Raw genomic sequence first — 16,784 nt, forward strand, 5'->3', positions numbered from 1 at the left:
TGTGGACATCCTCCATCAACATGCTGGGACCAGTTCATCTACAAGCCGTCACTCAGTAGACATTGATTCTTGACGTTCAGGTGTCTGGCATGGGCCGCAGCTATGATGGAACTGCAGCGACTTCAGCCTCAACCCAGCATGGCATCAGACGAAGTGATCTCGTCCGCCAACGATACGCAATTTCCAGCGACCGCTATGATCCCGCTCGCCATCAGTTCCAGGGACCCGAGGTACAAAGCCATCACAGCATATCGAATCACACTCAGCACTGGTGGTATCATCGCAACACTGACTCCAGCTACAGTGCTCTGCATGGACAACATCGAGACGGGCCCAGCAAAGAAGTCGGGATGATCAGACACTGGCCGTTGTCGGGCGAAATGGGTACCGCGTACACGATGATCAGGTAGCTTTTCGGAACGTGTTGGACTGCAGAATCTATTACGAAGGCGATCCGCGTCATTCTTCATTATGAGCACGCACGACAGGCCCAAAATGTCTCGCAACGACTCCCCGTGGCAATCAGACCAGAGGCTGAATGCATCTGTGGAATTTAGCTAGTGACATATGGTCTGAGTCTCAGGTTCAGTCCAGAAACCTCCTTCCCGAGACATATCACCGAAACGAGCCTCAACTTACCTATGTACAGCCAGCGCGACTGGTTCTCGAGACTACCAGCAGAGTTGTGCAATGCTATCCACGAGCTCGTGTTCTCTGCAGAGCATAGTGGACAGCCTCTGAATATGAGTATGAAACTGCCAACTATCATCAACGTGAGCGGGCAAACACTCCGCGAGAGCTTTCCAATGTGGCTGGCAAAGAACGACTTCATTGTCCATGTACAAAGAACGAACTCTACGAAGGATCCTCGCACGGACATAGGCTACCGAAAGGTGCTCGAATGGCTCGATTGGCTTAGTCCGGCATGTGTCCGCTTCATCGGTCCTCTCACCATCATACTGGAAGATCGCGCATATGTCGAGTGCGAAAACGGACAGCGCCATCCAGACTGGGATTTCAAGGATATCTGGGTGATCTTTGTGGCTGAGCTGGCGGGACGTGGACTATTACCACGTCAGCTACAATGGCCTAGCTTGAGCGAGCAGCAGCTTGCAGATCTGATCGACTTCTGGAGGATGGGGCTAAATTTCGAATATAGAGATATCGCATGTGAGCAGGCCGACTTCCAGCAGTCGGTATTGACCACCCTGTTGGAAAGCTCTGAGCTCATGGATCCGGGAAACCATCCAATCAACATTTACGAGCAGGCAGCGCAACGCTTCGACCGGGTCGCTCCCGCGCCCTTCGTCGGGTCCTACATACGTTCTGCTGACCAGACCAGACCTGAAAGTCGCCATTACTGCAAGCTGTTGTCTGATGTCTACCGACCATGCGTCAGAGGGCTGAGCTGTAGTTGTAGTAGCCATCACCTATGTTGTTCAAGGCGGAAATATTGCATTCCAAGGGAACAAAATTAGCTTCCGGACACATCATTCTGAAGCGATGGACGGACGAGCAGCTGCTGGGACGAGCTGGGGGAGACAGTAGCCCTGAAAGCATCGATGGCCAGAGAAGAAGGCCACAGGGGAGGCAAGCTGAGTGATGTCCCAATCCACGAGTGTGTTCTCAGTGGCATTGATTGAGGCTTTGAAAGGCTCCAATAGGCGGCACTCTGAGGAGGTATCATCAAGACCGGGGCCACTCGTTGTGGTGCACATCGAAATACCGGAAGCCCAATGAACGTGATCACTATCTCATAGACTCTCTTTACCACAATTCCCTACCAGACCACGCGGATGAACTGATACGCTTCGGTGGGCCACGAATTGGGACGCCATCTTTGCGGTTCATGATGAGTGGCAACTTCGTGCTGTGACTTATCTTCATCACTACGGCGAAACAACTGATGGTATCTGCCGGGACTGAAGTCACCATCGTAACGACTCGACTCGTATCGTAATGTATCACGAATCTTCTTCTCTTCCTGAGGCCTATCCACTCCCTCGAGGACCTTTTTGCGTTTTGGCGCTCGCCACAGTATTTATCTGTACGGAGTCATGTTCTCACAGCTCAGACGTCGTGACTTAGCCCAAAAATGCGACGAAAAGATCGAGTGTCGCGCGGCCCAAGAGAACTGCGTCGGCAAAAGGCCATGCAGCAGGTGGGCGCCCTCGCGAAGGAGGGCAATGTCAAGTGAGAGGCATGCTAAGAATGTCATCGTCGAGAGGAGAAGGTGTATCAAGCAGTGGAAGGGTAAGTGTGAACAAATTGGAAGTTATTGGTCGGAAGAGGCGCCATTCGGCAATCCTGGGCTCGTGCGTCAGCAGCAAGTGAATAGAAAGCTGCATCACCTGCAGCGCTGCACCTCCCGTTTATAATCTTCGCTTCCGATTCTCTTCGCACTTCTCATCCAGACACACAACCAACACCAGCACATTGCCAGGAAGCTGTCGCAGATATGTCGGCCGACTACCTCAAAGTCTCGGGCCTGAGGCTACCGTCTGGGTAAGGCTCTTCTCCCGGCCGAATGCAGGCTGTCGCTAATAGTGCTGCAGCGTACTTCCAGTCGCCACAGACCCCGACTCGAACACTGCCACCCACATAAGAACATCAATCATTCCATATGCGACACCAGTTGCGTCACGCAATAGCATCTTCGGCAACGGCGCGCCGCCCAGCTCGTCCTCGACTGTCCCTCGTACGAGACCATCGCCACAAGAAATGGCATCGGATAAGGCCATCCATTACTACAGAACAGACCCATTTCAAGCAAGCATCAAGCAGCGATTAAGTCTCAGAGCAGCCATCCCGAAACTCCGAGCCATACTCGACCGCACCCGGTGGGGCCAGGCAGATGCTGAGGCGTACGCGGACTTTGGCGAAGGGACCGTCGACGAGTCCATCGAGAATGACCTGGCGAGTTTTCACGAGGGGTTGAGAAATGAGGCCGAGTTCTGGTCCTGGCTCAACAGGGAGCTGGCTGAGTCTGATCACCAGTTCCTGTTCAAGCCCACTAAGGAGACGCCCACGTTCGACTTCTTTCAGTACTTTGAAAACCCTGCTCCGTTGTAAGTCCTCCCTTGTGAACAGACGCTTTACGTACTAACGCAAACATAGGTTTTATGGCTTCAACTCGTCACCCACAGAGATTCAGGACCTCATCGCGAAGGCAGCGCTGGGACCACCGACCGCATATACGATCATCGGCTTCACCAACCCAGCGATCTTGCAGGCCAACAAAGGCATCTTTGAGGGGTCTGCTGGCCACTTTTTCCGACACAACAGGTTCGCACTGGAGAGCGAGTGGCCCGGTCGACCATATCCCGATGAGAACCTGCTAGCTTTGAAGGAATTCAAGATCAGCGCCTTGAGGGGCAAGGCAGGACTGGTCGAGACCCTCGTTATCGGCATCGATGGCCATTACTTCAAGACACACTCTGGACACGGTCTCGCGCCAGGCCAGGTTGCGTGGTGGAACGATCCTGATTTCTGGGCTCATTGGCGCAAGCTGCTGCAATATATCCGCAGGTTGGGATTCGTCGGAAGCCAGCTCAGCTTCAACGTCGAATGGCTTGCGTATGTGCTTAAAGAGGAAACCTGGTGCCAAGATGTGCTTGTCTTCCTCGAGCACGGACTTCTTCAGCCTCGGTCAGTCGTACCCCTTGAGTAACGGTCTCGTGATACACGGCCGGGGCACTTTCGCGAAGACGACGTTGGCAGATCTGTGCCCAAGCTTCGACACCATCTACCAGGACCATCGTACCTGGCTGGATCAAAAGTTGGAGAAACTCGACATGGCGCTCGAGGAGTGGGATTTCTCCGATTTCAAGGACCACCACACCTTGCGCGCAGCATCGCAACTAGTCAAGGACAAGCACGACTTCCTCGAGAAGAACTTCACAGGCTCGATATCGAGGTCTGCAATCAACGAGCTCAAAGAGCAAGCGGAGCACCTCGTAGGTAGAGCCCAACTGCAGGAGTACATGGCGGCGCATCCTCAGAACCGCATGCATATCCACGACGAACATGTGGACTTCGGCCAGGACGACAGCGAGAGCGAATCAGACGACGATGATTCGTCGTCGTCCTTATCCCAGCGATCCAATGTGCAGCCGAGTCCCAGACTACAGCAGTCGAACACGCCGAGCCCTACACCTTTGCCGAAGAAGCCGAGAGGTAAGGTCTACAACCCGTGCGAGTTATCGCGGAAGGAGCAGCGAAAGATGATTGCGCAATCGGACTCTCTGCTTGCCTCCTATCGCAGGAAGCTCAAAACTAGCATGCGGAGAATGGCCGATCGCGATGGCTTGCTCGACAAGGTCGATTCTCGGCCCAATGTGCAGGAGTCGCAGCTTGAGGAAGCTCTCTCCGGTGATGCAGCGGCGGCCGATGTCGAAGAAGAAAGCGGATCCCACTCCATGGCATCTAACGCAGTTGAGAAGCAGACTCCGGGATGTGGCCGCACTCGTCGTGCAAGCGAAGCGTTCAGTGTCGATGAAGGAGCAGAAGACGAGGATCAGAATATCGCACACAAGAAGCGTAAGATGTTGAGTGCTTCACGCACCCACTTTCTGGATGAGCGGGTTGACTTTGATGCTTAGTTCGCAGTGTCGAACGGGCTTCTTGACTCGAATGCGTGGGAAATTGGAACGGACTACGAGATCGGAGGTTCGAGCGGTGTGTTTGCTGTTGTCGAGTATGGTATTAAAGACACGAATGGCTTTCATAGGAGGCCATGTGTATTGTAAGGCTTCGTGTCGATTGGGAATTCTATCCGGAGCGCACACTCCTTGGATCTTGCTATATTCTTTTCAAGGCATGGCCTCATCGTTGTGACCGGACGCTCATGTATCGTCTTCTGTCCTTATAGCACCCAAGCACAACAGCACACCAGGTCCAGGTCCAGCTCCTGCAGTATCTGTCCTCGGGGTCTATGCTGATCCATTTGCTTGTGCCGGCTTCGAACTTTCAACCCGCTCTACCAGCTCGCCAACTCCCAGCTGTCTCCCGACCTTGACTTTCCGTTTCCTCTCTTTCCGCTGTGCAGCAGACTCTACTCCGTCTCCTGCCTTCCCAGCACTTCCCACCTCGGCACCTTCATCCTTTCCAACTGTCGTCTCTGCCTCATCCTCTGAATCTTCTTCGTCCAATGCCTCTTCGCGAAGATAATCCAGATCCATGCGCATGCTGTAGGCATCTTCTCCGTCTGCGTAATACTTGGCTTCTGTGCCGCCAACTTTGAAGCCCAGGGTATCCCGGTAAAGTGCCAGTGCTGCTACGTTTGACACGCGGACGTGTAGAGAGACGTAGACTGCGTTGTATGTCTCAAACATGGCTCTTTCTGTGGTGATGTCAGCCGCTTTTCATCCTTTGGCAGTCTGCGAGATCTTACGGCTCTGACGCATGAGCTTCTCTGCTAGTCCCAATCTTCGATGCGTCCTCATAACACTGAGGGATGTGATGTGGCCATGTTGTACGCCATCCGCCGGATCTTCCTCCATCTTCGCTAGCACGTAACCCACGATTTTCGGCGCATCGTACGGTGTGTTCTTCGGTCTCGATACCTATCGGGGAACATGTCAGTACTTAAGCTCTCGGCAGTGTGTTCCGCCGAATGCTCACATCTACGGCAACGTAGCTCAGCTGTGGCCAGCTCAAGGCATGGTACATGTAGTACTTGCAGAAATAGTTCTCTGGTAAGTTGGTGATGTTGGTCTGCTGGACTTGAGGTATGTCGGAGGGGCGAAGGATCCGGATGTCCATGGTGGCGATTTGGTCGTGTAGGTCAAGTGCTTGCGTCGGTGCGGTTAGAAGGAAATGAGTTGTATGTCATCGATGAAGTGATGTTGCTTGAGCTCCAGCGATGCACTTTCAGCCGGTGCCAAGCCCGGTGACGGATGTACCCGAACCGGATAGCCGACCTTATTCCTTCCACACTCGACTTTCACTTGCCTTGCTGCACCGCGTATATGTGGCTCCTCTACTTAGTTGGACACCTGACAATCGGCACCCGCGCTTGTTCCGCCTTCGAATGTGATAGCTGAGAGAGATAGTGCCAACTGGCTGACTCCCAGGCGTTCTGATCGGGTCGTAGGCTATGGAAGCGAAGACTTCATCATGTGGCGTCACTTGCGTTGCACATTCACTTGCAAGGCATGGCTCGTGCGCCAGATTTGCCCCACTTTGTTCCTCATTGCGTTCGTCTCCAACACAATCGGCTTCTAGATCACTCTTGTCCCGCTTTCCACCGCAAATTCTTTGACAAACACATCCAAATATTGACTTTCGAACAGACACTGTCGCAGAACCACCACTCGGAAGTCGCCAGCATGTCAGCGACCACTTTGCGAAAGCGCTCTGCGCCATTGCATCATGATGCATCATTCGGCTCTGGCGTTATGCCCGAGCACAAGCGCCGACGTATCAGTTACACGAGCTATGCGGTCGCGGAGAATGATGGCCTGGAATATTGTCGAGCACAAGATCCCACCTTCGTGAATCGGGCTGCTCGTATGCGCGTTGTCTGGGAAAATTACGCTTCCGCGATCAGCAATCAATGTCGGTTGCGCAAGGAGAGGAATGATCTGGCTCTCGCAGCCATCAAATCGGGTAACGAGAGTCGCTCGCTCACGCAGCAGGTACTTGCATGTCAACGGGTCTCGGAGGAAACTGTTACTCGCGCGGCTGCGGAGCGTAAGAATCTGGATGAGCGACGTCAAAGTGCCGAAGACAGTTGCGCCAGACTTAGTGGGGAAGCAACCTCACACAAGGAAGCAGCCTTGGAAAGCGCCCGCGCCCATGACCAGACGATCGCACGCATCAACAGCGAGATCTCCGTGCTGAGAGCGAAAGTCAGCCATTATGAGTCTGGTGCAGTAGTCGAAACTCAGGAATACCAGAGGCTCTTGCAGGAGTACAATCGGCAGTCAGACGAGCTTCGGGAGAAGAACATCTTTCTTCAGCAATACCAGGAGGCGGCGCAGACCGTAGAAGCCCAGAAGCCCATAAGTCAGGATCTAAGCCACTTATTCGAGCATCATGACGCCGTAGATAAAGCGCGAGAAGAAGGCCGAGAAGAGGGACGACAAGATGCTGAGAATGACGTTTCGCAGAGGGTCGCCCGAATACAGGAGGAGCTCGAGAAACATTACCAAGCACTCTATAATGAAGAGCTCAGTCGTCTCCAGCCGAATAGTGAGCCAGCGGTCGAGCCACTCGAGCAGCAAGCAATAACGGAAGCATCTGCAGAACAGTTGCACCAGCAAGAGAATACTGAGCCCAATGCATCGATGCCACCAACTCGTGTGCCGCTGGCACCAAAATCGACGAATACAAAATCGGCGCAATTTTTGGCCAAGCGACCAGCTGGCAGAAAGCTCGACACCACTACTCGACCACCAGGCGTCTCAAAGTCACAGCTGAAGAAGGATCAAGTCAATGGTTCCACCACGCTGCGAGCCATGACTGCACCTGTCGCGAAGTCTGCCGCTTTGCGGAAAACCCTCGAGGAGCGACGTCAAAAGGCTCAAGGCAAGCTTTCACAAGAGGCTACAATGTCCACTGTCGAATCGCAGGAAACAGTGGATTACATGTCTCAGGACTTTAGCTGTGAAATGGACCTAGCCGAGAAGCACTACATTGCAGAGCAATGGGACAAGCTTCCATACAAAGATCTCTTGCACAGCCAGGACGGCACTCGCTGGCTCTTGTTCACCTATCGGCCTGGTCGCAAACCAATGCGATCCGCCATTGCGCCGAGCCAGCTGAACATTGCAAACAAGCAGGTTCATATCTTGCCGTATCCGAAGGTGGAGCAGATGTCTTTGAAAGCACAAATTGGTTATGCGAAGCTCTGTCTGCTCGCGCAGATACCAGAATGTCAAGCGGAGGCAGCCAAAACCTTCTTGTCTACAGATCAGTTCCAGAACTGGCTCATGCGGTCTTTTGGATCGGCAGTTGTACCAGATGCTCCAGAGAGAGATGACCTGCCAAAGCTATGGGACCAGGCAGTTGGTATGCTCAATAAAGATGCACGCTTCCAGAAAGCCTGTATTATGTGGAGCGATGGTGCGACTGCTAAGGATTAGCAGCGATGCTGGCCTCCAACTTTCGAGAGCGTTGGCAGTGACGATGACATCTCATCTTTGGTTGCAGCAGCAAACAAATCTCTCGACCTCAACAGCTCTGGATGGAACATGGATGATATGCTGGCGGGGATTGAAGCTATGGATCTCAAGAAGGTCTTGTCTGCCAAAGATGAGGAGCTTTGAGATGAGCCGCCGTATTGTTGCGGGAAGCGGGCGGTCGAACACGATTTACGACACATGCGTTATACCGCAATTGCGGGCCGGCGACAGACCTGACGCACCCCGAAACGGTAGATCGCTGCTCTGAGAGTCTCCCATCACGACTTTAGCGATGAATGTGGTCGCGAGCCGCACTTTCACATGCAAAATTTGCGGCCTCAGGCGGAGCGCACAGACGGCGCTAAACAAGCTCCCGTCCCGCACCCACGCTCGCCAACAACACGAACTTCTCTCCTCAAGAGCTCTCACCTCACAAACACAAACTCGCACACCGAACTCGTCGCATAACATCCGCAACTACCGAGTCTTGTACGTCAACTCACAGCGACATTGTCCGACACACTCATTGCCATCAGTGCCGTCCGAGATGGACGAGCATGCTGGCACCAAGTCCGCCGCATATCCTCACGACATGCAATGCGAGGTCTTGAAATTCCGCGATCGCAACCGCAACATGTCGCCTTCATCCACTAAACCACAATCCGAAACCTCGAAGCTGTGGTTGTCAGAGCTGTCGACAGTGCCCGTACTTGTGCCACCGACCAAGCGCACCTACTCGCAGACTACTGACAGCTCTGCCGACGAGGATGACTACTCGCATCCCTCGAAGGTCGGCAAAGTCGCGCAATCCGCCACCGCTTCGCATGCACTCAAGCTCAAGAGAACAGCAAGCGCCACGCCGCCCATCGCCACTTCTCGAGCGACTGTCAAGTCGAGGATCCCGCGCAGCTCGGCCGCGTCGCCTTATAACTCGCTGCGTTCTGGCTCTGTGCCTTTCCCAGATCGTCTCACCAGAATACCTCGAGTGCCGAGACCTTCTACCTCGACATCCTCTACCTCGACGGCTTCTACCTCATCATCTTCCGCCTCGACTTCTGCCATCTCAACGGCTAGTGTTGTGCCAGTGACGGCGACTGGGTCACCTCCAACTCCTGTCAGCCCGACGCGTGCGACACAGCCTTCACCCGACTGCTTCCACTGCAAGATTGCAACCGAGCTGACGGCAAAGGCTGTCCACAGTTCCGAGCGCTTCGAGTCAGAGAAGTGGCAGATGGCGAAGGCGCATGAGGAAGCTATCAAGTCTAAAGACATCGCACTCGAAGAGGCAGAAGACGCAGTGCTCGCAAAGTCTGATGAATATGACTTAGGGACTGCACTCTTGGAGAACGAAATTCAGGTATCAAAGGAGGGACGTGCCAAAGAGAAGAAGCGTTTGGAGGGCATTCTTACCCAAAAAGATGTCCAGATCAGCAACCTCAAGTCTGAGATTGCCACAAAAGATCGCACGATCTTGGACCACGAGCGTGCCAGCTCGGAGAAGGACGAGAATATCATCCAGCTCCAGCAGCAGCTGCAGCAGAAGAAGGAGACCAATAGCAAGCAGCCCGACACAGTCGATGGCAGCACGGTCTCTGAACAACAGAACACTGCCGACCACGACGATCAGATCGCGAAGCTGAACAAGGGTCTAGAAGACATCAAAGCGACGCTCAACGCAGTGTCCCAGCAGGTTTTCCAGAATGGCGCAAACCTGGCTATGGTGGGTACTGATGTCCACTTGCTCTCCAAGAACAGTGAACAGCTCGATGAATTGCGACGATGGAATACGAACCTCGAAGAAACGTGCCGCAACCTCCTGCAACGCTATATCGAGATCACTCAGCCCACCACTCAGCAGCCCATGAATCTTTCAACACCCACGCCAACGACCTGGACTCCTGTAGACGAGCCAGGCGAACCAATGATTGTCGACGATGAAGAAGGAAAGGATGATGAAGAACCAAAGGTAGCCGAAGTGCCGCTGGACTTCGATACGCCAATGCAAGATGCGCCTCCTCGTCGTTTTGAGACGCCCAGTGCATCTCGCGGTCCTCGCATACGCGGTCAACGCCTCTACAACGCGCAGAACAGTGGCGGCTTCTTCAACTCTCCTCAAGGCCCTCAAGGCCCTCAAGGCTTTCCGGGCACCGGTTATCCTCCTTTTGACACATCCACTCAGCCACCTCGTGGTCCACGTTTACGCATACCTGAACCAACTAGAGGCCGGGGCAAAGACCCACAACACAATAGACGTGGCGCGCAGGCACGTGGTGCTTACAACAACAATGCCCGCGGCAATCGTACTGGTCCGGGCAGCACAGGGGGCAATGGCGGCCCAGACGATCTCAGCTTCTTCGGAACTCCATCAGGCCGTGGCCGTGGTAACACCACCGCTCCACGACGCGGCGCCCAGGCACGTGGTGGCTACCAGAACAACGCCCGCGGCAACCCCACTGGTCGTGACGGGGCCAATCGTAATAACGGCCCAAATGCCTTTGGCTGCATCGGTGCTGCAGGTCCAGCAGCTCAACCTGGTACTCCGCGTGGCTTCAAGGACGCACAAGCAAGCAGTGGTAATCGAGGCCGTGGCGATCATCGTGGTGGCCGTGGTAACAATCGTGGCCGTGGCGGGTATCAAGGTGCTGGGCGAAGCAACCCAGGCGACCCATACAACAATCGTCAATACGCCAGCAGCGGTGGCGATACTTCCATGCGAGACTAGCTCTCGGTCCAGTCTGACATGCCAACATCCGCCGTCGCAGGCATGACCTGGCCTCCCAGCTTCGAATTACACTTCAGCCATGTCGACTCCTCCAACAAACACTGTCTTCGCAATACAGTCCTATCTCAGCAAACTTCCTCCAAAACACCAGACTCCCGCCAACGCTTAGGCCGCCCCAGTGCAAGTTGCGTCAAACGTCTGCCATACCACTCAAAGCAGCTGAAAGAATCATCCTCGCTCCAGTACGTTCTACGCGCTCAGGGTTTTGCACTGTCTACGTTTGCTACATTGTACGACGGCCTGTATAAGGCCTTGGTCGTGCTCTCCCCTCATATTCCCAAATTAGCCATCTGCTACCATGGGCTACAACGCTTTGCTAGCTGGTCCGACTCTCCCAAAGAACGCTGTCCAGCCCATCAAGCTCGACCTGAACCTGGGCGGAGGTCAATGCGATCTGAAAGGATTGAACACCGCCTTCCAGGCCATCAAAGATTCCGTCGACAAGAATACCACAACATTGAACAAGGCAATCTCCGACAAGGCCGAAATCTCCGGTCTTCGCGAGCAGATCCTCGGTATGCGGTTTCCATGCATGTATATTGACAGCAAGCAATTCTAACGTGCTCTGGCCAACGCACAAGTCCTCTTTCCCATGCTCAATCTCGGCAACGCTCTCGGGCAGGACCGTGATCATCAGCTCATCGCGAAGCTGTACCTCGTCCTAATCGGCAGCACAACAAAAGTTCATGCCCAGGCCCTTTGCGACGAGGAACAGCTGAGAAATGCAGTCGCTGCGGCGAAGAAGAAACTCATCATTCGAGGACCAGATGCGGTATCAACCCATGACGCTCTGATGGGCCTTCTGGCTATGACTGCAGCGATGCTAGAGCAGCATGAAACGAGGAATTTCGACGTCTGTGACGCTTCTGAGGTGACGTATGAGGAGGGCGGCAGCGCCTATCATTGTTGGAAAAGGGACGAAGCTGGAAATGTTGGTCCGTAGCTGGGTAGATAGAAAGCGTAGTGGTAACTGGAAGAATGGTCGCCGCTATTTCCGTTCGCCGGGTGGGAAAACAAGCGATGTTTGATGAGCATGATTGGCTGATCACAAGACAACGCTAACGGAAGTGCGTCCGATGCAGAGTTGGACGCCGAGCTGGACGCCGAGCTGGACGCCGAGCTGGACGCCGAGCTGGACGCCGAGAACGACGTGTGGGGCACTTGCGAAAACGGACCACACTGAATCAGCAGCGACAGCAGCTCTTCAGCTCTACCATCTCGAATCGGCTTACTTTGATGCTGTCCTGTGAGTCCAGGATCATGGCACCGATACCTTTGCGCGATGGCAGCCATGTCCCGTCGCAGGATAACCACATTTGCGGTCATAGTCGGCCGATAGCGGTCGAGTTGCAGGCTGTGATAGCGTCTTTTGAGAACGACTAGTTGCCACATTGACGAGCTGTCCAGCAGTCGGAGGATCCTTGAAGTGATTCTGACTGAAACTCTCGCCCGACGCCCAGCAATCCGCTGTCTTGAAGACGGCGAATGGGCTGTGCGGTTGATAAATCAGCATATCCCGCCAGCTTCCAGACATTTCGACACTTCGGGCGTTCATCGTCGTCAAGATACAGACGTCGCATCCGGAGTGGGATAAGGCCAGGATGTGTTTGTGCTTCTTCCGTGAGACGCTTCTACTGAGTAGTGGATTTAGGCGTCCTAGGTGCCACATCTTCATGTCCGGGTCTGGCTCGAGCCATAGCTTCTGCCGTAAGAGTGGCGATCCTTTGATGCATTTCTGGAAAGTTGTGTCGACGCGTTGGCTAAGGAGAAGTGTTTGCATGCTTCCAACTTGTGCGAGGATGTGCTCGAGCAACTTCGGGTCGCCGAACACCTGCTGCTGAGGTGTCCGGTCATCGCGAACATCCGATTTGGAGTTCTTCTGAAGGGTCAGTCTCCGTCGACTCGCCTTTGTAAGGCATGCTGGTGCCACAGTGCTACGTTTTCTGGTGAGGGTCATGTCGTGGAAGAGCCAGAAGGAAGCGGCAGAGAGAGACGACGTAAGTGACAAAGAGAAAACATGACGTTGTACGACTAAGAGGACCCTACCGGTATATACGCTGCAAGGCTGTGCGAAGGAGTGCAGTGCCCCAGTACTGTGACCGGAGCACGAAGGCGAAGTTTCACGAGGCACGTTCTTCACCCTGGCACTACGGAAACTCTGTCCGAAAGATGAAGCTGAGCTAGTCCCATATTGGAGTGTTGTTTCAAGGAAGATGCCACTGCAATTGATATGTGTTTTTGATTCTGCGCCTACCCTACCCAATATCTCAAGTATCTGGCCAAAGGGGCATGTTGTTACTGCAGGTGCATGACCAAGCACAAAATTCGTAGGCGCTCCCGTCTCTTCACGCGTCGTCGATCCCACACTTTCTCCATCAACAGCACCTATCAAACACCATCGCTGAAGTCATCGTGAACAACACACCGTCTGACGGCATCATCGTGATCATGTTCGCCATACCATCATGCATGGACACTGACTACATGTATCCAGAACACCGGCAACTCACGGCCGGACGCGTCCTGGAAGTCCTCGCTGGATCTTCCAACCTGATTTGGAAAGCTCATGCTGCACCAGCTCCCTCCCAGCTCCCCGCATGCCACCCAGGAAGTGTACCATCATGCGGCGTGTAAGCTCACCAACGTGCCATCGAGATAGGTACGCGGCGGAGAGGCTCGACGAAAATGGCTTGCCGGACCTCACTATCGCCACCTGGTCTGCAGGTCGTTGCTGCGCACACTACACTGCCAGACATACTCCACGTATAGCTGCTGGAGTTGCACATGATATAGAGTCTCTGAAGACCTCAAACTTGTACGGCAAAAATGGACAGTCTTCTGAGGGGAGACCCAGATTCTTTACGACAACAATCTTGTGCTGTCGATCGATCAAGGTCTGCAATCATGGCTCCTGCAGCACAACGGGTTGTCATCATTGGTGCTGGTATCGTTGGAACAAATCTTGCCGATGAATTGCTCCAGCGAGGATGGAGAAACATTACTGTTGTCGAGCAAGGGCCACTCAGCATGCCCGGCGGATCGACATCTCACGCACCTGGCCTTGTCTTCCAAACCAATGGCTCAAAGACAATGAGCAAGCTAGCAGGCTACACTGTCGAAAAGCTGCTTTCCCTCGACTGCTTCAATCAGGTCGGCGGTCTGGAAGTGGCGACCACTGCAGAGCGCATGCAAGAATTGAAGCGCAAGCACGGACTGGCATCTTCATGGGGCATCAATGCTCGTCTGATCAGCACGGACGAGTGTTGCCAGAGATATCCCCTGCTAAACCGTGATCTCGTACTGGGTGGTCTGCATATTCCAAGTGATGGCTTGGCACTGGCGGCGAAAGCTGTGCAGCAATTGATCCATCGTACTCGCAAACAAGGCGTGTTATACCTTGAGCACACACCAGTTACTGGCATCTCGCGTTCCAACGGACAAGTCACTGGAGTTGAGACACCACATACCACAATTCCTGCGGATATCGCCATTTCTTGCGCAGGCTTCTGGGGCGTGGAGGTTGGAAAGCTGGTTGGTTTGCCTGTGCCATTACTTCCACTAGCACATCAGTACGCCAAAACAACCAAAGTCCCGGCGCTTTCTGGCCGAGGCAACCCGCCCAATGGTGCGCAGCTTCCCATACTACGGCATCAAGATCGAGACTTGTATTACCGCGAGCATGGAGAGCAGTACGGCATTGGCTACTATGGGCACCGTCCAATCCCTGTCAACGCTGCGGACTTGGGGCTGACGCCGAAGACCGTCGACGAAAGGAACATGCCATCTCGTCTGCAGTTCACGCCTGAGGACTTTGAACCTGCCTGGAAGGAGACACAAAACCTCCTCCCGGCACTTCAAGAGACATCCATTGCTGATGGCTTCAACGGCATCTTCTCGTTCACTCCAGACGGCGGGCCCATCGTCGGACAACACCCTACGCTGGACGGCTTCTGGGTTGCAGAAGCAGTCTGGGTGACTCACTCCGCTGGTGTAGCACGAGCGGTGGCCGAAGTCCTGACCACGGGACACTCCACAATCGACATTGCAGAGTGCGATATTTCGCGCTTTGAGGAAGTTCAAACAGCACCAGACTATGTCAGCGAAACATCGCAACAGAACTTCGTGGAGATCTACGACATCATACATCCCCTCGCACCGAAGAAGTCGCCTCGCAGTTTGAGGGTCAGTCCTTTCCATGCACGTCAACGCGAGCTTGGCGCCTTCTTCTTGGAGTCTGGCGCGTGGGAACGACCACATTGGTATCAGGCAAACGAGGTTGCACTGACTCACACGCCTGCAAAGTGGCAACCGGTCGAACGAGATGCTTGGTCGGCGCAGTTCTATTCTCCTGTGACAGCTGCTGAGGCGTACAAGACACGTAACGCAGCTGCCATGTACGACTTGACTCCACTGAAGCAGCTGGCGGTCTCGGGTCCAGGCGCAGAACAACTTCTTCAGCGGGTCTGCACAGCTGATGTCTCTGCACCACCTGGCAAGATCACCTATGGCTTGATGCTAGACGCATACGGCGGCATTCGCAGCGATGTGACGATTGCTAGACTTGGGGCCGACCTCTTCCAAGTCCGTGTCAACAATACTGTCGACCTGGCATGTCTGACGAGGGAGTCCAAGAAGCTTACGAAGAGCGGTCCGACCAGCTGGAGCCAGATACGCGATGTGACGGGTGCTGCTTGCTGCATCGGTCTTTACGGCCCACGTGCGCAAGATGTTGTCGATGCTGCTGGAGGTCAAGCTTTCTCCGATCATGCCTTGCCATATATGCATGTTCAAAGGACGAGTATTGCTGGCATCCCAGTGGTAGCTCAAAGACTGTCCTACGTTGGCGAGGACGGCTGGGAGATCTACACTAGTGCCGAAAATGGCCAGCGACTGTGGGATGTGCTTTTCCAAAAAGGTCAGCCACATGGCTTGATAACTGCCGGCCGTGCTGCTTTGAACGCGCTGCGTATTGAGAACGGATATCGCGACTGGGGCGTCGACATGACTACGGAACACAACCCATATGAAGCTGGCGTCGCATGGGCTGTCGATACTACCAAGCAGTTTGTGGGACTTGCAGCGCTGCAAGCTCGTGCGCGCGAGCCAACTAAACAACGACTCCGGACGATCACTGTTGACGACGGCAAGTCGGTGGTACTCGGCAAAGAGCCTGTCTTCCATAACGGAAAGGTCGCCGGCTACATCACGAGCGCTGCATTCGGTTACACCATTCGCAAACCGATTGCTTTTGCCTACTTGCCAACATCTGTGACAGTTGGTGAGAAAGTCGAAATCGAGTACTTTGGTCGAAAGATCAGAGCTACAGTCGCTCCCACGCCAGTCGTGAAACTTCCTTTTGGCAGACGACACGACAACGAAAGTTCAGCCAGGTCGCCAACAACAGGTTCAGCGTCGAGGAGTTCAACATCATTTGGCGGCGCGGAAGTGTATGCCAGAGCCAAGCTGTAAGCAAAGGCTTGTATTTCCAGCAGCTAGTATTTTATCAGGTCGAGAGCAGTCTTGTCAGTCTCGTCTCCTCAGAAAGCCCAACACCGGCATGGAGAGATAAACTCACGTTCTGCATTGCATCAAACACTAAGCCTAATCAGGATAAACATCACATTGCCTAATCGGGGTGGGCAAACCATGGGCTGCTTCAGTTGTGCCGGCGTCATTATCGGTCAGCGTACCAGCATTGCTTTTGCTCAGGTGACCTTATCTATGTCAAGACCATGCCCCTCCAGCTTCTTCTTGTTCTGCTTCCCTATCTCCCAGTCAGCTTGGGAAACTGTGGCTGTTGGCGGCCATCACTACCCGCCTGATCTCTTCAACAGCATTACACTATCAGATAGCTTCACTACAAGCATTGTACTGAC

General features: G+C 54.0%; 9 protein-coding genes across 9 annotated transcripts; 7 read left to right on the top strand and 2 right to left on the bottom strand.

Annotated features, from left to right (window-relative positions):
• Positions 1–89: 89 nt before the first annotated feature.
• Positions 90–475, top strand: CLAFUR5_13641 (uncharacterized protein; the record flags this gene model as incomplete). Its single annotated transcript, XM_047912789.1, has 2 exons — positions 90–230; positions 305–475. 2 exons carry the CDS (start codon positions 90–92, stop codon positions 473–475), a joined length of 312 nt encoding a protein of 103 aa, XP_047768634.1.
• A 166-nt stretch (positions 476–641) lies between these two features.
• On the top strand, positions 642–1,478 carry CLAFUR5_13642 (uncharacterized protein; the record flags this gene model as incomplete). Its single annotated transcript, XM_047912790.1, has 1 exon — positions 642–1,478. The coding sequence occupies one exon, from the start codon at positions 642–644 to the stop codon at positions 1,476–1,478; it is 837 nt and encodes a 278-aa protein (XP_047768635.1).
• A 980-nt stretch (positions 1,479–2,458) lies between these two features.
• Positions 2,459–4,601, top strand: CLAFUR5_20360 (uncharacterized protein; the record flags this gene model as incomplete). Its single annotated transcript, XM_059463196.1, has 4 exons — positions 2,459–2,505; positions 2,556–3,068; positions 3,118–3,576; positions 3,629–4,601. The coding sequence occupies 4 exons, from the start codon at positions 2,459–2,461 to the stop codon at positions 4,599–4,601; spliced, it is 1,992 nt and encodes a 663-aa protein (XP_059319173.1).
• A 330-nt stretch (positions 4,602–4,931) lies between these two features.
• On the bottom strand, positions 4,932–5,763 carry CLAFUR5_13643 (N-terminal acetyltransferase A complex catalytic subunit ard1; the record flags this gene model as incomplete). The annotated part of the gene is made up of 3 exons (XM_047912791.1): positions 4,932–5,341; positions 5,393–5,564; positions 5,623–5,763. The coding sequence occupies 3 exons, from the start codon at positions 5,761–5,763 to the stop codon at positions 4,932–4,934; spliced, it is 723 nt and encodes a 240-aa protein (XP_047768636.1).
• A 566-nt stretch (positions 5,764–6,329) lies between these two features.
• Positions 6,330–8,087, top strand: CLAFUR5_13644 (uncharacterized protein; the record flags this gene model as incomplete). The annotated part of the gene is made up of 1 exon (XM_047912792.1): positions 6,330–8,087. The coding sequence occupies one exon, from the start codon at positions 6,330–6,332 to the stop codon at positions 8,085–8,087; it is 1,758 nt and encodes a 585-aa protein (XP_047768630.1).
• A 586-nt stretch (positions 8,088–8,673) lies between these two features.
• On the top strand, positions 8,674–10,848 carry CLAFUR5_13645 (uncharacterized protein; the record flags this gene model as incomplete). The annotated part of the gene is made up of 1 exon (XM_047912793.1): positions 8,674–10,848. One exon carries the CDS (start codon positions 8,674–8,676, stop codon positions 10,846–10,848), a length of 2,175 nt encoding a protein of 724 aa, XP_047768631.1.
• Positions 10,849–11,206: 358 nt separating this feature from the next.
• On the top strand, positions 11,207–11,851 carry CLAFUR5_13646 (uncharacterized protein; the record flags this gene model as incomplete). Its single annotated transcript, XM_047912794.1, has 2 exons — positions 11,207–11,423; positions 11,490–11,851. The coding sequence occupies 2 exons, from the start codon at positions 11,207–11,209 to the stop codon at positions 11,849–11,851; spliced, it is 579 nt and encodes a 192-aa protein (XP_047769176.1).
• A 315-nt stretch (positions 11,852–12,166) lies between these two features.
• Positions 12,167–12,865, bottom strand: CLAFUR5_13647 (uncharacterized protein; the record flags this gene model as incomplete). Its single annotated transcript, XM_047912795.1, has 1 exon — positions 12,167–12,865. One exon carries the CDS (start codon positions 12,863–12,865, stop codon positions 12,167–12,169), a length of 699 nt encoding a protein of 232 aa, XP_047768632.1.
• An 869-nt stretch (positions 12,866–13,734) lies between these two features.
• Positions 13,735–16,377, top strand: CLAFUR5_13648 (Dimethylglycine oxidase; the record flags this gene model as incomplete). Its single annotated transcript, XM_047912796.1, has 1 exon — positions 13,735–16,377. One exon carries the CDS (start codon positions 13,735–13,737, stop codon positions 16,375–16,377), a length of 2,643 nt encoding a protein of 880 aa, XP_047768628.1.
• Positions 16,378–16,784: the final 407 nt, after the last annotated feature.

This window comes from Fulvia fulva, chromosome 12, assembly GCF_020509005.1.
Source record: "Fulvia fulva chromosome 12, complete sequence".
NCBI lineage: Eukaryota > Fungi > Ascomycota > Dothideomycetes > Mycosphaerellales > Mycosphaerellaceae > Fulvia > Fulvia fulva.